The sequence below is a fragment of the Caloenas nicobarica genome, chromosome 16 (assembly GCF_036013445.1).
Source record: "Caloenas nicobarica isolate bCalNic1 chromosome 16, bCalNic1.hap1, whole genome shotgun sequence".
In the NCBI taxonomy this organism is placed as follows: domain Eukaryota; kingdom Metazoa; phylum Chordata; class Aves; order Columbiformes; family Columbidae; genus Caloenas; species Caloenas nicobarica.
Window position 1 is genome coordinate 1,473,037 of NC_088260.1, and position 19,282 is coordinate 1,492,318.

General features: G+C 50.5%; 1 protein-coding gene across 4 annotated transcripts in view; it reads right to left on the reverse strand.

Moving 5' to 3' along the window:
• ULK1 (unc-51 like autophagy activating kinase 1) overlaps positions 1 to 18,565 on the reverse strand; it is a 76,090-nt gene extending 57,525 nt beyond the window's left edge. For 3 of the 4 annotated variants that reach the window (XM_065646014.1, XM_065646016.1, XM_065646013.1), the window contains exons 1-6: positions 18,179 to 18,565; positions 17,863 to 18,048; positions 16,968 to 17,060; positions 16,837 to 16,878; positions 2,598 to 2,630; positions 1,742 to 1,778 (exon numbers count right to left, since the gene is read on the reverse strand). In XM_065646014.1, the coding sequence (XP_065502086.1) occupies positions 1,742 to 1,778; positions 2,598 to 2,630; positions 16,837 to 16,878; positions 16,968 to 17,060; positions 17,863 to 18,048; positions 18,179 to 18,226 (439 nt within the window). In that variant the 5' untranslated portion in view covers positions 18,227 to 18,565. The remainder of the gene's footprint in view (positions 1 to 1,741; positions 1,779 to 2,597; positions 2,631 to 16,836; positions 16,879 to 16,967; positions 17,061 to 17,862; positions 18,049 to 18,178) is intronic. The other variant, XM_065646015.1, reaches the window with a different exon arrangement.
• Positions 18,566 to 19,282: the final 717 nt, after the last annotated feature.

A 19,282-nucleotide genomic window follows, 5' to 3' on the forward strand; every position in this document is an offset into this window, starting at 1 on the left:
GTGCAACTGCTGTGGCAAAGCTGAGCTACCCCATTGCAGCACAGCAAAATGAGACAGAGCTCTGTTGGATCCCCCGGCAGCATTAAATCTGACAAATCCAGGTACACGGCAAGGTAGGACCATGAAATTGAGACACTGCTCTCAGTTACACGGAAGGGACAGCCGGGTACTTGGGGAGTGTGGGGACATCTCCTTTTCCCTCTCTCCATTAACCAACAGGCTGTAACACAGAAACACACATTCTCTCTGTCTCATACTCAGCCCATCAGTCTACTGCATGACAGCAGCAATCTCCAACTGTATTTATGTCTCTGTCCTTCAACCAACACATTCCATGACTTCAGGATATTGGTCTGCAAAGGATCTTCTAGACCAGCTACCACAGGCAGAGGGAGGGACAAGATACAGAACTCATTCAATTTAGGTGCTACCAAAAAAAAAAAAAAAAAAGTGTGAAGAACAAAACAACTCACTTTCTCGGCTACATCCCAAACAGGGAACTTGTAATTCTGTCCCTGTAAAAACGGGATCTCTCTCATCTTCATCAGAAAACTGCTGGCAAAACAGTAAGCCCGCATTGAAGCCTGGGCATCCCCATGGAGGCCTGTGGTCAGCAACAGGTTCTTGCAGAAAACGCTGTTTCACAAGCCTTGCTTTGCTATTACTGAGAAGTAATAATATCCCTGTGTTTATCTTCATGGGCTGCACTTCAGTGCCGAGGTGCTCAGCTCCCTGCCTGGCGAACGGCGGCTGCACTGGCCAGTGGGTCACAGCAAACATTCACCGCGGGGCAGCGTGGGCCCGCGTGCCTTCTACCTCCTGAGGTGTAGGAAGAGGATGAAACCACCTAAAAAGTGCTCTGGTCAACCTGTGCCAAGATGTCCAACCTGCCAGGTAAACTGTAGTAAACAGCCCTGGGCAGCTGATCCAAGGGTGGATGCACTGGAGGACACCTGCTGATGTTACATGACAACATCATTTTAGAGAAGTTATTTAGGAAAAAGAACTTCTCCTCTTACCCACACGTGCCACAAGTGTCTCTTTAACATGGGCCCTACCCAAACCATGCTGAAGGCTGAGAGACCAAGCTGATTTATTTGGGGCCCGTCTCCACCCATGCAGAGCATGGCCAGGGAGACTCCTGTGAAGACTTATTCCAGATAGGTCTAGTCTCATCATGTTCTTAATTACCTCGCTGTAGAGAGTGAAAAGTTACACAGCAGTGCCCCACACCTCTTGTTGGCAAAGGGGTCCCCGCCCCACCTGGGATGAACCAGAAGATCATCGCCCTCACAACACTACTGGCCACGCTACAGTCGTCCTCACCACGCTGAAGGAAGAAACGTGTTCTGTCCTGGATGTGGGGACACCCTTAAGAGTAAACTTAAAGAAAGGGAAATACACTCTTGGGATTTTATTTTAATGCAACTCTACAGAACTGCAAGGCTTCAGTATAAACAGCTTTTTCCAGTGACCAAGAAAAAGACAAACCACGTCCCTAGCAATGTTAAAGTATGTTTAATCTGTAAAGCCATTGTACCTACTGACAGTCACCACTGGCCTACATAGGAAAGACTACAAGACCAGCTTTTATTGTCATGGATTCTCAGTTTACTTTGCAGGAATTAAAGAGAGATACCATCTGCTTACTTAGACCTTCCACAAACCCCAGCAACTTCAATGAGTTAAAACAGTGTTTTCTTCTGAACACAGAAGATATTCTCCATATTGTTCTACTTACTGTGAAGATAGTCTGCCAGGTCACCACCATTACAGTACTGCAAACAGAAGAGAAAGCTCAGTTAATGCAAGGCAAAGCAAAGATGTGAAAACAGTAAACTTCACTAGGATGGCAGGCTTATCATGGCATTTAAACATAAATAAACACACATGTCAAAACATGTATTCAGAAGTTGGCAGGAAAACAAACAAAAACACCCAACAAAACATTCCAGTAGGTTCCTCTTCTGTCCTATTTCTCCTACATGTTATGTTACATTTTGATCCACGAGCATTAACCACCTTTGGTGCATGTGGACACCTGTGCGCAGGCACAGCAGAGAGAAAGATAAAACCAGAACAAAGCAGAGGGGTCAGCCCTGGAGACACCAGCAGAAATCTGGTTGAGGAAAGCCTTGGAGCAGCCACGGATGGAAACTCAAACTCCCCACATTGTGTTCCAGATCATTAAGGAAAGTCAACAAGACCTCCGAGCAAAGACCGCAGAGGAAAGAAATCACTCAAGTGCTTTGCAGCTAAGCTGCGTGGAGAAAATTTACTTTCCGTGTATCTTTGAAGCAGATAATTTGACTCTTGAGGTAAGACATCTGATTGATTAAACCTGTGTCAGCACGACCTTCTGACAGCAGAAATACGAAAAATCCGGCTGCTCCAGCTCTCAGAGGCAATGCAGCCACAGGTTACACCAGCAAGAGCACCATCAACAGCACTGTGAGCAGAAAGCACTACTTGTGTAACAAGTTGCTATGTTTAAACCAAGTTAAAAAAAGAGAGAGAAAAATGGCAAAAAAAGAAGGCAAAAATAATAGGGGAAAAAAAACCCCAAACAACAACAACCACCAAAGAGACACACTCACCTCCATAACCAAGTAGACAGAGTTGGCCAGTTCCTGGGGAAAGATAAAATGGAAAAATAAAATATTTATGTATTGAAACATTTCACATGCATTACAGCTGCTGCATTTGTTTTTAAACAGGTAAACTGAGCTCTATATGATTCAGATTGCAGAGAAGGGAAAAAAACTTCATTACAGATTAATTCCTGGAGGGCTGCTTATTTTGCAAGTGCTAAGTATTTAGGCATTCTGTTCCTTGCTATGTGTGCACCTATTTAACGAAGCAAATCTCCTGTATTGTGGCTTGGGCCTCCACATTCCTTTCTGTCTTCCAGGAGTAACCGCAGCACACACCACAGATGCTGGCACGCCACCGTCTTGAGCCTTCGTCATCTCCACATTTCAGCGGGCCCTTCCTAGGAGCTATGCCCACACGAGCAGCACAGTGTGAACACAGGGAGAAGATCAACACAAGTTTGGGACCTGCAGTTCAACCCACACCTCAAAAGCACCCAAGATATTCACCTTTGATTTGAGGGCAAAAAGGCAAGATCTGGGGTCAAAAATGTAACCTTGGCCAGTCGATTTCTACACATGAATCAATGGTGCTATTGTTGAGTGCCTAAAGCTTTCTGGATTACCACAGGGGTCAACACCAGCAAACTCCAGGCCAAATGCTCATCTTCCTAAGTTTGCTACGGGTGCTGCAGGTGATGCTGCTTCCAGTCTGAGAGGTCACCTCCAGCCTTCGCCGCTCTGCTCCACTGGCTCCTTAGGAAGCACACACAAGGCAGGACACACACCGTCCAAGCACAAGATGCTGCAGGGCAGAGCCCCACAAACATGCACCCCGAGCTGCATCGGGAGCGTTGGTGGCTGCTCAACACACAGCCTGGCGCTTGGTCAGCAGAGCCACCAAACCACGGGGAAACAGCCACATGTTCCAGCCTTGGGTGGACCCAAGAGGGTGAAAAACTCCAAATCCTCTTGTTGAGATAGAAGTCAGGCAGAAGCAGACCTACTACATAAGCGCCTGTATGCCAGAAGTCACTCCTGAACTCAAGGCCCAGCCTTGGGCAAGCGCGGGCAGCAGCTACCTGGGCGAGTGGAGCAGCTCTGAAAGCACCAGCAGAGCAAGAGCCTTCCCTCCATTTCCAGAGCTCCAGGCAGCATGCCTTTACTTACAGCCTGTTTACACACCTGCCTGTCCAATTGCTCCTCTGACCCTGACCGCAATTTCAAAAAGCATCCACCCCAGCAGCCTTTCAGTTTCCAAGCACTCTGCTCTCAGCCCCTTTCATCTCTACCTCCCGCCAAGCCCATACCAAACTGCCTTTGCCAACGCCCCGAGTCCTCAGCACCTCCCATCGCGTCTCTCGCAGTCCTCTTTTAACCTCACAACGTGAAATCTGAGTTCCCAGGTGCTTGCTGGATGACTGGCTGGAGGAAGGAGGGGAGAGGAGCAGAAGCTGAACCACCTGCAATTTGAGAGACCCAAACTGCAGCTGCACCTTCCCCGGGGGGCCCAAGGCACCAGCCTCAGCTCCTGGGGCTCCCCTGGTTCGAGTCTCCACCAGACCCCAGGACTGGCCATCCCCAGTCTGTACAGCTCTCCTCACCGCCAAGCCCAGCTGAGCTGTTTGGAAGTCCCCTTGTTTGTCCAAAAAGCAATTTTCTGTGATATTGCAAGGCAGAATTTATTGCATTTCCTTGCACAATGAGCGCTTCTTTAAACAGGCCTTGTTTTCCAAGCTCTGCATTCAAAAGCAGCACATGGTAAGTCATCCACTTTCACACACGCTTCAGATGAAGTGGGGAACCAGTCTGTGGTTGAAAGCACCAGCCCAGGGAAGCAGCACAAGAGGAAAACCCCCAGCATCCTCACGAACTTTGCACATGACAAAACACCAAGGGAACATTTTCAGAAGTGTTCGAAGCCCGCCAGCTCCTGCCGTCCTTAGCAGAGCAGCGGAAAGTCGAGGTTTATGAAAGACATCCAGGCCTTTCCCTTCTCCAGGGGCTCCAGCCACAGGTAAACCCGAAGACACAAGGACACGCAGCTCAGGGACCGGCTGTGGGGCAGGAGCTCCGCGTGGGCCACGGGGAAGTGTCTGCACTGGTTTCTGCAGCTCACGCTGAGTTCATCACTGCCACAGCAACATTTGTCATAGACACTTCTTGTCTGAATGTGCTGTGATCACTGCAGCTCAGTAAACTCTACACATTAATATGTAAAGCACCCGCAGGGTTCGGGGAAGCTTAATATACTATTACCCGTGTAGAAAATGAAAGGGAAGTTTAGCTTACACAAAGCCCAAAAGAGATTTGTAATAAGTTATTAGCCAACAGCTAATGTACCCTGTGCAGTTTGGTTGTTTCTCCACTGTACGTTATTTGAAGACTCTGCAAACAAACATCATCAAGCAAGTCATTGATTTTTGGCAGGCAGCGCGTACAGTAACTGGGGTTAACCAAGGACCTGCATGGGCAGGGAGATGTTCTGCTCGACTGCCCCAGCAACGGGGGGACCTCGGTGGTTTTATCCCACCAACACAGGGTGAAGAGAAGAGGGCAAGGCCTGAAAGGCTCCTGGGAGAGATGGGGTGGCTTCCCCCGCACCCACTGGCAGCAGCGCCCTCTGCCCAGTCCAGCCTCACTGGGAACACTGGGGAGCACCCTCCACCCGGCACAGGAACATTTAGCACGTGTATTTTCAGACCGCAGACGCCCATAGCACGAATGACACAACTTCCACATTGGCAACCTCAGCATTTCAAGACCCACTCACCAGAAAGATTCGCAGGAGTTTTGCCACCAAACCTAAACGCTGATTTCGAGAAGGGCCCTGGAAATAAGCTCTTGTTTGGAAAAAGACTTCAGTCAGTAACTTACTGTGGTTACAATAGATACAGCTGTCTAAAGAGACTTCTGGTTACTGAAAAGGGCTGATGGACTTTTCCCAAGCTGATTCAGCAGCAGCAACTATTTCTTTTCCATTTTTACGCTTCCACAGTATTTCTGATTTTTTTTCATTAACAAAACAAGGAAAAAAATGCTGCAAGCCAAATTTTGCAGGCTACCAGTCTCTCCGAAAAGAAACAAAATGCACAACCCACTCATTTCCACACCAGTAACAAGAACAGTATTACAGTTCGTTGTATTTCTGCAGAGGCTTATGTCTGAGAGACGCTACAGATCTTTGACTCCAGACCTCTCTCTCACAAGCGCCAGCCCGTGCCGCCACAGCTAATTCTGCCACTAAACGAGCTCGACGAAGGGAACAGCAGAGACAAGCCCTAACTGCTCCTCCCGTCACCAAGTGCAGCAGCGCCCCGACCATGCTCCGCACCAGCGCCAAACCCGCTGCCAGAGACGTTACGCTGATAATCAATCAGTCTGGATCACTTGTAGCAGAGGCCCCAGTGATGAAGTTAAACCTTAATTGAATGTAAAAACAGGCAACGGCCTCTACTGTCTACAAATGACACACATCTGCTGACAGAAGACAAAGGAATGAAGCAACTTCATTTAGCTGTACAGCATAAATCACCCCAGACCAGCGCTGTCTTAAAATTCCTCACTGGGACACTGGGAAGGATGGTGATACAGACATCACGACCCATTAGTCCCGTCTCCCTTTAAGTTTTCTCTCCACCCACACTGGAAGGTGGCATGATCCTCTTCTTGGAAAGTGTGTTTAGGTGTGTCCAAAGGGAAACGTCTGGGTGTACCCACAGTTAGTCACCCTCCTGCCCCAGCCTAAAAAAAGGCCTGAGAGAGGAAACTTCCTCAGAAATCCTCCTCCGCACTCTACCGTAGCACCCAGACTGCCACCAACTTTAGAAAGACGTTTAGGAAGGGGAAAAAAGTTGAAGTTTAATCACACGACACTGCAAAACTCTCTCAAGCGCTGCAGCGTTCTCACCAGTTTGCATGGGACCAGTGTTGTAGCAGACACTGGGATAAAAGCAGCGAAGAATGGCTTCCACCTCACACAAACCCTCTTTTCTAGGAAGACTGGGGGATGCAGGAGGGTCACTTGAGAGATGAGCTGAGCGCTGCATGGCTGACAAGGCTCCTGGGCCCGCAGGAGAGGAGCCCCACGGACTCAGCTCCTCAGAGCTGGTTTTGTTCCTCCACGAGGACCAGCGTGCCGCTGCCTGGTTGTTGGCCTCCCTCCCACGGCACAGGTTTCTGGTTTGTACCTCTCAGATGATACCGACCCGGCGCTGCTCAGCGCCGCCTCTCCAACAGCACCCGCAGCAGCTGCCCAGCAAAGACAATCGCTGCACACGCATCTCTGAACGGGGCTGGGACTCATCAATTGTACCAACACAACAGAAGCGTAAGATAAAGCTGAGGGTCTGACAGCAAAAGAATAAATTGACACCAATAGAAAGCTAAGCTTTTCTATTTTTTTTTTTTTCCTTTTTTCTTCCAATGTCACTTCCCCCGCGTGCCACAGAACGCCGCACACCGCGGCCTGTCTTGCCAGCAGGACCCCATGGAGCCAGAGCCCTTTTGGGCTATGGTCTCTGCTCGTCACTGTTCTGACAGGGGCACTGGCGTCACAAACACAGGCTGTAACGAGCACGGTTTTGCTGTACAGAAGCCAACTCCTCGGCCAGCGGCACCTGGGAAGGCTCTGGCTAAGGCAGGCGCTCCGACCCCAGCTGGGATCGGGAAACACAACCCACCGTTCTTCAGACAGGGAAGAAACTTTCCGAACAGCAAAATCTCTTGGTATTATTTCACTCTGGCCCGCAGCTTGGTTTGAACAGGCTAACCTCTAAAGGAGGAAAGGAAAACCATCATGCTGTGCAAGGATTCTCTCTTGACGCAACTCTTTGAACGGAAGCAAGATAAAAGACAATAGTAACATAAATCTGAATTGTGGGAGCACCTACCAGTGCTCACTCTTTGGAAACTAGATCTAAAGCAAATAGCTAGAAGATATTCACATGCCTTTTGACCTCACTCAGAAAGAAAAACACACCTCAGAGCCCACTGTGTTTCCCTGATCTCTGGCCCTGGTCACTCTGTTGACTCTTTCTGCACCTTACCAATAAGGAACTCAAACATTACAAGCAGGTTTCCAGTTCAAGAGACAACAATTAACTGGGATGAAGGAAGAAACTGAGGAAAGAAGAGGAAAGTACTCATTCACTGCAGTATAATCTCCTCTCTGCACAGACACACAATAGCACAAAACATTTCTCAAACCCAGACACAGCTTCACAGCCAGACAAAAGCACATTTTAGGACAGGCTTTTGGGATCCAGATGGTGCGGCCAGTGAGGTCCTGCACCCAGACAGTCACAGGCTGTAAGAAGCCAGCGGCTGCTTTCATTTTCTGTACGGGGTTCACTGGCAGTGACCCACCTCGGGCTGTGGTAGCACTCACACAAGTACAGTCCAGGAGATGACTTGCAAGCAACAAATACCATCAACCAGAGTCTACTCGATATCTTCGCCCACTTTGGCACATCCAGGTCCAGCAATAAAACCTACCGACTGGGACGCATTATTACCACATTCAGCACATCTTCGACTGCCCAAAAGAATGAGGGGTCCTAATTTCCTCATGTAGATCCCAGGGAATAAGCATAAGAAGCAAGAATCGGAGAGACCCAACTTCTGTACTGGCTCTTGACTGCATTCTGCTTCCTACAGACCTGTTCTCTGCTTATACCACAGATGAGTTGTTTTGGGACAGGTTGTACGTCAAGGCAGATGAAAAACAGCAGGAAAGCCATCCTCCAGTTGTACGTGGGCTTCAGGAAGGGAGGGAAAGGACTTCCCATCCCCTGGCAGCAGTCCTGACGTCTGCATGACATTAAAAACAAACAAGCCAACGTCATGCCGTTTGCCAGGCAGCAAATGCCACCACACACAAATGGCAGGACAGCTGGTAAGACAGCTCGGTCTTCAAGAGACCTGGAGAAGCTCCGCCACCCCTTCCGCTGGACACGAGCTTTCTGCAGCTGCCTCCACCGCAGCCCCAGCTCCGTCCTCCTCTGGCCTCGCACGAGTTCAGTGCAGGCTCCGATCAAAGCCCCGAGATCCAGCACGCTGGGTGAGCGACGGCTGCAGCGCTCGCACGCAGCTCAAACAGGAAAACGTCCCTCTCCTCCAGAGGCAGCCGGGCCTCGGCACAGCAACGCGCTACAGCGCGTCAAAGCCGAGAGCTGCACCCCAGCCCGACCGCAGAAACCAAACTACAGCCTTAACGTCTAATAAGAGTGCAGAGACAAAGTGGCAGGTTCCGTAAGCCGCTGAGCTTCACGGCGAGGCCAAAAGCATCAGAGCAAACTGAAGACTTGTGCTGCTGGGACACTGAAACACAGTCCCTTCTTACAGCAGTCATGTTGGTCCGGGGTGACACTGTGACACTGACACAGCGGGTGTCCCCAGCTCTCGGGGGGCATCGCTGCCCCAGAGCACACGGTGCAGGTCACATCTGCCTCCAGCAGCCCAGCAAGGACAAGAGATTGTGGAGAATAAAGCAGCAGAATCCTGAAAAGTTTGGGCTTTCTAACATGGAGCAGAAAGAAATAGTAACCCCTTTGCCAACTGGCAGAATAAGACCTAGAAGCTTCTTTAAATAAAAGCAAGCTCCTTTTTGTGAATGGCAATGAATTACATATCGAGAGAATCACAGAATGAGAAGAAACGTCAGAATTCTAAAAGCAATGAAAAATATTGGGGATTCTATTTGCTTTTCTATATTTATTCCTTATCTCCTTTCTGTACCACAGTCATATTATAAAATGAACATTTAAGATTGAACTCCCCATTACCTTAAGCTCAGTCACGTGTACTGGAATTAAATCCTTGCATACCAAAAAGCTGCATTTTATGAGCCGGAGCACGGCGGGTGCTGTGGGTCGAGGAGTAAGGCAGTAAGGCAGGCTACGAGAGCAAGCGGCGCAGCTTTCACCACACTCACCCAGACATATTCACTTTTTGAGATATGTTCAAATACGAGCAAAGCCACTCAATCTGGAAGTTTGATTTTAGAACCGAGGTAGTTCTACTAATAAAGTTGAGAACTACTTGGTTTTTTTAAATGGTCTATCCCAACCTCAACCTAATACTCTACAGGAGATTTTTTTTTTTTAAGCAACTCTGGAAATTAGAGGCCCAGCCTTCACAGGGTTTCCTATGGCAGCTGCACGACTGACTGGACTTTGCAAGTCTTCCCTTTTACATTCATTTACTTCATAGTTTGTTTACCAGATTTAAGAATGCTGATAGACAGCACTAAGAAGTTACGAGTCTAAAGAAAAAAAAAAAAAGCATGGGTTTTCTTTCAAATAAAACCAGCCTTAAATTAAGAGGGGGAGGAAAAAAGTCCAGTCACTGGAAGCCAGAGTAACATGGGCTTGAACCTGCAGTATCTAAAAAAAAAAAAAAAAAAAAAAGAGAGAGAGAGAGAGAAGAGAACCGAGTATATTTTAACATATTTAACATGTTGGCTACGACTGCCAACTGAATGAAAAAACATCAAAGGCAAAAGCCTCCAGAAAGCAGGCAGCCCAGGGTGCGTGTGGTGACATGGGGCAGCACACGCAGGGACACACAGTCTGTGTGCCCCAAATCCCCGCTCAGCCCCCCGACCCCCCTGCCATCGGGGGCTCCCACTGCCCCAAATCCCCGCTCAGCCCCCCGACCCCCCCGCCATCGGGAGCTCCCATCACGTCCCAAGCTGGCTAGGAGGTTTCCCTTCCCAGAGACCTAAGACGCTTTGCTAAATAGGATCTCTAACGACTTAAGATTCTGTCTCTCTCACCGCCCCCCGCAGCCCCCTGTCTGGTTATCTCCACCGTGCCAGCTCAGCTGACCTAATTCCTCGCTATTCTGATGCCAGGAGACGAGCCAGGTGCTCCCGCAGCCAGACAGAACATTTTTGCCCGAAGCAAGCGGTGATGCAGAATTTGATTCACTCCTATCAGCTCCCCTTGAAACAACCTTGCTCAGTAAACAAATGCAGCTTTGAGATCCCCACTTTGCATTTTGAGGGCATCTCTTTACGTTCATCGTGGTATTTAAGGCCTGCACATCATAAAACAGGAGACATCACAGAGTTAAAGCACCTCTTTGCTACATACTGAGAACAAAGGATGTTCTGAAGCTATTCGCTGGCAGGGCTTTCCCCTGGATTCTGCTGTGGACATTCACTATTAAATTCCTCGGGGAGGAACCATAACATCTGAAGACAATTAAGATGGCTTTTCTTAAGCAAAGGATGTTTAGGTCTGTACCCGAGAAACATTGCCACATCACTCATAGTTGCTTTCCATCAAGATTGCCATTTACTATTGCTACATGAACAGGAGTAGCAAAAAAACCCAAACACAAATGACAAAAAAAACCCAAACAAAGAAACTACACACACAAACAAACCAAAACCAAACAACCTCAACCAAGCAAAACAAAAACAACACACCCAACCAATAGAAAACAAGCAAAAAAAGTACATATTTATTTTGAAAACAAAACCAAACCATAAATCTCTCCTGGACTTTGCAGCTCCATGACAATCCTGTGCTGAGCAGCCCCGTGGGAGGGCAGGGGGGGCAGGAAAGGGAGAGGAGACACATGGAGTGAACTGGATCCTCAATTCTCTACACATGCTTAAACATCACAACGAGCTTTTGAAACACACAGTTTTGTTGCAGTTTCACAGCTTAGGGTCAAGTGCAGTCCAGCCACAAAATTAAAGCTTCTAGCTGGGCTTTGGTTTGGACCCGTAAGTATCTGAAAGAAATTTAAACAGTGGTTCTCCACCTGAAGTCGATCCCAGCCAGCCACTGACCAGGAGGCACCTCTTCCCATCCATCTCCCAAATCTCCCCCTCCTCGCTTTGCTCACTCCAACCCAACGCATTCAACCACCACGAGGATTTAAACAGGGGAAATTTTCATAATGGGAGCCCTGACGGAGCTTCATGAAGAGCAGCACAAGCACCACCTCGGCAGGCAGAGCTTTGCTGTCCAACTGTGAACACAACCGCCTGCCAGTTTCCGATTACTCCCGGGGAACATTCCTTACTCTGTCATTATAGTCTGAGTAATGCCACCTTCCACAGGAGCTTTAGAGACTATTAATGTCCACGTCGACGGCTCTTCCATGACACCTTAATCATGTGAGAAGAACACAGGTATGTGCTTCGCACACAGGATGAGTAAAACAGTGAGCATAATTTCAGAAATGCAACAAGACTACTCCCTCTATAAAAACCTCATGACTCCTCTGAGGTCTATATTTAGTGGTCAACATTTGCTAGATGTTTCTGTGACCTGCACAGGAGTGTACTCAGCTAGTGAAGCCAACATAAAGGAGAAGTTCAAGACTATAAAATTCTCTTCTCTCCATAAACATAGCCACTTTGGTCCAGTGAACTCTCAAGCCTCACCCTACAAACTACTGGCAGAGGCTGGTTGTGTTTTTGTCCTTTTCCCCTTCTAGCTCTAAATTAAGCCAGATCCAATCTTCAGTATCAGAGTGATTCCCTTCAACAGATGCGAGGATGCTGACGGAGCAGGACAGCAGACACCTCATTCCTGCCCGCAGTGCAAACTGAGGGTGGCTCGGCAGCTCAGAGAAGGCTGCACTTCACACCCACTCCCAGGCAGCCTGCCAGCTCCGCTCGGGAGGGAATTAAACCAGGGCTTAACCAGGCAGGCAGCCTGGCCTCGGCGCCATCGCCCACACACAGCCCCTGCTCAGCCGCTCCAAGTGCCGCAGACGGCACCCCAGCAGCAGCGCCCGCGGAACAGAAGATCCTGCGTCAGGCGGCACGGAGGTGACGCCGCGGCAGCTCTGATTCACCCAACAGCGCGCTCGTCGGCAAAGCGCTGCAGCAGGAACGAGCGGTGCTGGAGGGCACAGCAAAGGACGTTGCCACACGTGGAGCATCCCAGGGACGGCAGGACGCACGGACACGAGGCGCAGAGCAGATAAAGGCTCCGTGCTGGAAAGGAGCGATGGTGCAGACAGCCCAACAGCACACCCAGCGCAACAGCCACAGTCCTACTGATCACAAAGACTTTCTATACAGCAACAACAGAACACGCCTGTTATTACGTGGCCCTCAAGACCAGCCCAGGGTGACTGATCATTCAGCTGAGAAGTGTTTGCTCTGCCACCCATGCCTTAATCCACGTGCACAAGAAAAACTGCAGTGCAAGGGCTCCGTGTGCTTTGTCTCCAAGAGCTCCAGGTGATACAGTCACCCTAGCAAAATATTTTTGGTGAGTGTCCCGCATGAGTGAGTTAAGCATTGCTGTCAGCTCATCCTGAGCTGGTGAGTACAGTAAGCCAACCTGACAAAAAGTCATGGACAGCAGACCCCAGGTAACCTAGGCTGAACCAGAAACTCAGCAGTGCCCTGCGTGACGTTAACAGCTACGTTCCTACAACCAGCTCATCCCACCTGTACAAAAATTATTAAAAAAACCCCCAAACATAACACCACCTGATACCCGCACAAGTGCAGTCGCAACTAGGCTGCCTTAAGATGCAAACTCAGATCACAGCACACAACGAGGAAAAATGTGTTGGTAAAATAATCCTTCTTATGTCATACAGGAAAAACATTTCTAATATGCACAGCATGATCTATGTCCGGGAACAGCACATGTTTTGCCCTAGCACCAACACAGCCACACGCGAGATCTTCAGCTGACACGTATTCAGCCAGCTTTCCTGGAGCACCGGGAAGAAAACACACCCAGGACCTCCCATTGCCCTGAAGATCTTTGCTACATGTAAGAACCCCCTTGTTGGTAGTGCTGGAAGAAGCTGTCTGGCACACAGTGCTCCCAGGACCCGACAGCTTCCAGAGTTACATTCCCACCACCGCATCTCCTTAGCTAGTCAAGTGTGCTCTGATCACAGATTCAGCATCTGACTCTCAAATGAAACCAAAGCAAGTCCCACACACCAGACCACACGCTGCTAAACCTTCAGTGTCACCATGTGCAAAGAGCGGAGCTGATCCTCAGAGTTTTGGGAACCTCACTTCCAGACCAAGTCCTCACCTGGCAGAAACCATCATTTATACCCTTGTTGCCACTAATTTCCACGTTAAAAACAAGCGCTCATTTGGCTGTCTTCAGGCAGAGTAAAGAGACGTGTGGTGTCCAGATGTCCCTCTGGACCGCTGTGCTCCCTCCAGCTGCTGCAGTGTGGACACCTCGACCCCAGACCCTCTGCCAGCGCGCGTCAGGACTGCTCAGCAGCAACTAATGCACTCCACGTACGGTGCAATATGGTTTTTACCGTATGTCAAACATCTCCTGCGCCTAGGAAAGGCCTGCGCCACAACTCCACACAGACGCTGCATAGACAGTACTTTCAGAAAGGCAATACAATGTGATTTATCCTCGTTTTGAGCAGGGGTTCTCGCATTAGGCTCCTAGACTATTCACAGCACCTCTCATTAATACATGAGCACATCATAATGGGAATATGCATATTTCATTTTATCAGCCATTCTCATGTCTTAGGACTCCAGTGAGGGGATCTATAAAAGTCCCCTTCTTTTATGCACTTCCATGCATTAAACATTCACCAGTATTATTTATTCCTAGGAAGCTTCTTATTTTGTCATTATTTATGAACCAATATCACAAAGGTCTATGAAATCAGAAGGAACACAGCAATTTTCCTGGATTTGAAGGATAAAGTAAGTGTGCCAAGGTGAGAGCTGCTGTCAATACTAAATATTAGCACTGCAAGTATCTGTCTGGGGCAAATCTAGCACTACATCAAAAAATCTTGAGTTGTGTGGGGCCTGCTTAGCATTAGCTCTCAACCAGGAAAATGCAACCAAAAGCATCACAGGGTGTAATCACTCGCTTACAGCTGCTGTGGTTTTGGCAACCATTTCCGTGTGTGTAAGTAACACACGAGTAAGAGTTCAAGTCACCATTGACAGGAGGAGCAGACGAAGGGACGACACAAAACACACCGACAGACAGAGCCTCAGGGCAACACGAAGATCCACAGGAAATATTTTTTCCTTTTTGCTGCATGATGTTGTAAGACAAGAATAAGTCTCTTCAGGTTTTAAAAAGCCTAAGAGTAAGGGCTCAATTAACTTGCAACTATGACGTTTTCGAGGGTAAACACACACAAATGAAGCAACCCGTCTTGTATTAGAGGAACAAGGTGAGCAATAAGTAGTCTTTTCCACAAAGTAAGGAAAGGTGGGGAGCAGCCAGCCTTCCACAGAGCTGCACTTTTACCTTTATGGATAATTTGTTCCAAGCAGACACAGAGCAAGGCCAAACACTCAGACACATTACACGCGATCCAGGTGGGGGGACGCAGCAGGCTGTATCTGATGACCAGCCACCTTACACCAGAGGAGGCTCCACACCCTAGGAGCACTATATAAAATATCCAATGCCACTCATTCAGCCCAAGAAATCGAATCAGCCAGGTCACACAAGGAGTCTCTGACAAAGCTGGTAACTAAACATACACGTGGGCATGCCTGGAGCCCAGGGCCACGCTCCAGTTCCTACTTTGTGGCACCTTACACAGCTTCTTGCTGGGCTACATTGCTATACACAGAATTTAACTAAAGCTCATTAGCCATCGCATAGAGAAAAATGCATTGCTGCAGTTGTAACCGTGATGAAGTCACCCCTCTTGCAGGAAATGCCTTTGAGCTGCTTCCTACCAGGCAGTTATTTGAAGCAGGGCGAGGAATAGAATGCGAACAAAGGTTTTGAAAGATCTGCAATAAGCAAATCCAGCAGCATAATGCTTCATACAAATGCAAACTAGAGAGGAAGCGCAGGAGTGGCCACTCACTCCCTCAACTGAAGTTATTCAGTAAACTTAAAGGTACCGAGGAAGATGAAAAAACCACGAGATCTAATGCCCCAAGTGGCCTGTGCCCAGAGGAAACGTCCCAAGCGCTCAGACTCCTCTGCGGCAGCGTCGGCTTTGCAAAGCCAGCCCTAACAGCTGGCTCAGGGCCGGCGCACAGCTGGCCGCTCACACAAAGCCCGTTTCCAAGCAGCAATCCCATTCCCCACAGCTTTGGCTCCCTCCTAGAACAACCTCAAATCCCCCACATCCCCCTCTCGCCAAAACTACGTCAGGCGTTAAATGCTTTCCAAGGACCTGCAGCACCTCATTGAAACCCCCTGCCCCTGGAGAGGGACCCGGCGGGTGACACGGAGAGGGAGCGGGTGGGTGACACAGGCAGACTACAGCACCCGGCAGGCATTGCAAACGGGCCGTACGGACCCGTCCGGGACTCGTGCTGGGGTGACGCGGAGGCCACCGGAGCCAATCCACGGGAGCAGGAGGAATGTCAACAAAGAGGGTGGCAGCAGGGACGGGGCGGGCGGTCCCGATAAGCCACCCCAGGGCCAGCCGGGGGTCCGGCGGGGCCAGCGGTCACGCAGCCATTGCTCACAAACATCAGACCTCGGGGCAGCACGTGTTGTACCCATGTACCGCACACCCACCCCTCCATCCAGAGACACCAGGGGTCCATTTTAGGCTTTTAGATCCTGCCTTTTTTTTTTTTTTTTTTAAAAAAAGCACGACAAGTGTCAGAGAAAACCTGCCCCACTTTTAGCTAAAAATTCAAGGAGGGAAACAAGTAATCTGATACCTTGGGTTTCAGAGCATATCGGTTTTAGCCCCTTAGATTAGTTCTTCAGAGTTGACCTCGAAGGAAAAAGCAACTGTGGGAAACCACAATAATCTAAAAATGTCTGCTGCAATTTTTAACACTTAGTGACCGCCACAAGGACAACAGAAAAACGCAAATGAAAATCCTCAGGAACCGGAGACAATCATATGCTACTAAGTCACACTCACACTATTTTTACATTGCTTAGGAAAAAGAAATCTTCTTAGGGAGTATATCCAGACCAGAGAAAGCAAATAAAAGGTGGGCATGCCAAAAATAACTACCGCAATTTTATTTCTAACATTTTGAGAACTTAGGAGCCTCCAACACAGACATATATTCACCACACCCTGCATTTCATTGCAGAACATCCTGGGAACAGGAGCTCCTAACTGTGTAAGAGTTCTGTGGTCCAGACAACTATTAAAATGTGATCTGCTCAGCCGTGTTTATCTTTCCCTAACTTATCACAGATGACTTTTCTTTCCCCCAGAATACACATTTGATAACAAAACATCTGTTAAAAACTTAAATTCCACAAACTCCATTCAACCCCTCCCAAATCCAGAATGCTTTGCCATAATTAAATGTATTTACCTGGAAGTCATACAAGGCAACAATGTTTTCATGTTTCAATTCCTAGAAAAAGTAAAACAAAGACCATAAGCTAGGAGCAACAAAGGGCATACAGAAAAAAGACTAAAGAAAACAAGTCAGTCTGCCTTTACCTTCAATATTTTTATTTCCTTGCCCAGCAGAGTTTGGGATTTTGCAAGGTTCTTCTTGTTAATGCATTTCACAGCTACTTCCAGCTCAGGTTTCTGAAAGAGTGCATATGTAATTCAATAACAAATGGAAATGTCACCATTAATTTACATTAGGATAAGCGGCCTCTTAACAGATGACAAATACTACTGAAAGAAGCGTCTTGCAGCACTGGGAAAGGCCTCTCACTTTATACCCTGACGTGTATCCCTCACTTGTTCAGACTTGCCCTTTCCCGAATTACGCTTGTCAGCCCAAGGAGAAAAGCCCGAGGTTTGGGTTTTTGTTACGACTTTATACAACGATTATCCTCTATCCTCTTATTTAATCACTAGAAATAAACGCACTGTGGGAGCCACGGCTTATCCCGAGCCCTAATGATGGAAAATCCACTGCCGGATTGGTTTCCTTTTATTTACCAGGGAGCGATTTCCTCTCCTCTTGGAAAAATTAAGTAGAGAAGAACAAAGCTTCGCAGGCACACAAATAAAAAGCCAAAGCAAGAGGCCTCTATCCAGTTCATAGATAGCGCGGGGGGGATTTTTTGTCCTTGTTTCCCTGGTAGCGTTGGCGAGCAGGACATCCCTGCGGGCTCCTCCGCAGCCGCAAGGTGAGGCCACCTGCCCGGGTCCGACCGGGACACAGGCCTGCCTCCCACAAAAACTCCAGAATAACAGCAATAAATAATAAAAAAATATGTCTAGCATGGCCAGAGCTGCCCCAGAGCCCGGGGCTGATGCCCAGGCTAAGAATAGCTGCCGCAGCCCAGCGGGGACGGGCGGCTGGGACGCGGTGCCCAGAACAAAACAATTAATTTAAAAAAAAAAAAAAAAAGAAAGAAAATAAGAGATTATTCACCTCTTTGTGCCTGCCTTTGAAGACGACGGCGAAGGCTCCGTGTCCGATCAGGTCCTTCCTGCTGAACTCAAACTTTCCCACCGCCTCCATGGCGCTGCGCCGGGGGCTGCCCGGGGACACCGCGGCCGGGCCGGCTTCAGAGCTGCAAGGGGACGGGGAGCAGGGTGGCGGGGATGAAGGAGCTGCCTTGAGAGAAAAGTAAACCTCTCCCAATCCAAACACAACGCGGCACCCCCCACGCCGCCCCCCCCAAGGGCGGTCGGGAGCCGCGGCGGGGGGAGCCGCGGCGCTGCCGCCCCCGGCCCCGCTCCCCCACCTCGTCCATGGGCTGCCTCCTCCTGCAGAGCGGCCGGGAGCCGGGCATTGTTAGAGGCCGGGGAGATGTCGGCTCCTCAGCAGCGGGCCTCCCCCATCTCCTCCTCGGGACGGCGCGGCTCCTCCGGCGGCCGCTTCAGGCGGGGCTCCCCATGCCGAGCCCCGGCCCCCCCGCCCGGCAGGCGCGGCTTCGCGGAGAGTCCACCTTAAGCGCGAGTGCACCTTAACGCCCAGTCCACCTTAAGAGCGAGTCCGCCTCACGGGCCGCCTGCGCCCCCGACTCTCGCACACGGCGGGGCCGGGGTCACCCCGCGGGGCCCGGGGGGCGCTTGGGCTCCGCCGCCCGCTCGCTGCGCAGCGCCCGCTGGGGCGCAGACAAAGCTCCGCGCAGCGCGGCCCGCGGCGCACTGTCGGCCGCGGCGCAGGCGCGGTGCGCGGCAGCGGGGAGGCGGCGGCCGCCTGAGGCGGAGCGGCCGGGCCCGACACGTTTAAAGGCGCCGCCGCGGCCGGGCCTGAGTCAGCGGCGGCACACGGGCCCTCGTGGCCCCGCAGCGACGGGCAACGGGAGGGGCCCGCCCGCCCGCCTGCCCCCCGAGCGTTTGGGAGGTGCTCCCAGCAGCCGCAGAGATGGGTCCGATCTGTGGATTGTTAAAGATCCGCCGGCGGATGGGTGGCAGCGCCCCGGTGGGAGCCGAGGGGCTGTGGGGGCAGCCGGCCCGTGCTCGCAGCCCGGCCCATCTGCATGTGCTGCTGTGCTGGGGCCGCGGCTGCTCCGTCCCCGGCTCCGTCCCCGGCTCCGTCCCGGCTCCGTCCCGGCTCCATCCCCGGCTCCGTCCCGGCTCCATCCCCTGCTCCGTCCCGGCTCCATCCCCTGCTCCGTCCCGGCTCCATCCCCGGCTCCGTCCCGGCTCCGTCCCGGCTCCATCCCCGGCTCCATCCCCTGCTCCGGCCCGGCTCCGTCCCGGCTCCATCCCCGGCTCCATCCCCGGCTCCGTCCCGGCTCCATCCCCGGCTCCGTCCTGGCTCCGTCCCGGCTCCATCCCCGGCTCCGTCCCGGCTCCATCCCCTGCTCCGTCCCGGCTCCATCCCCTGCTCCGTCCCAGGC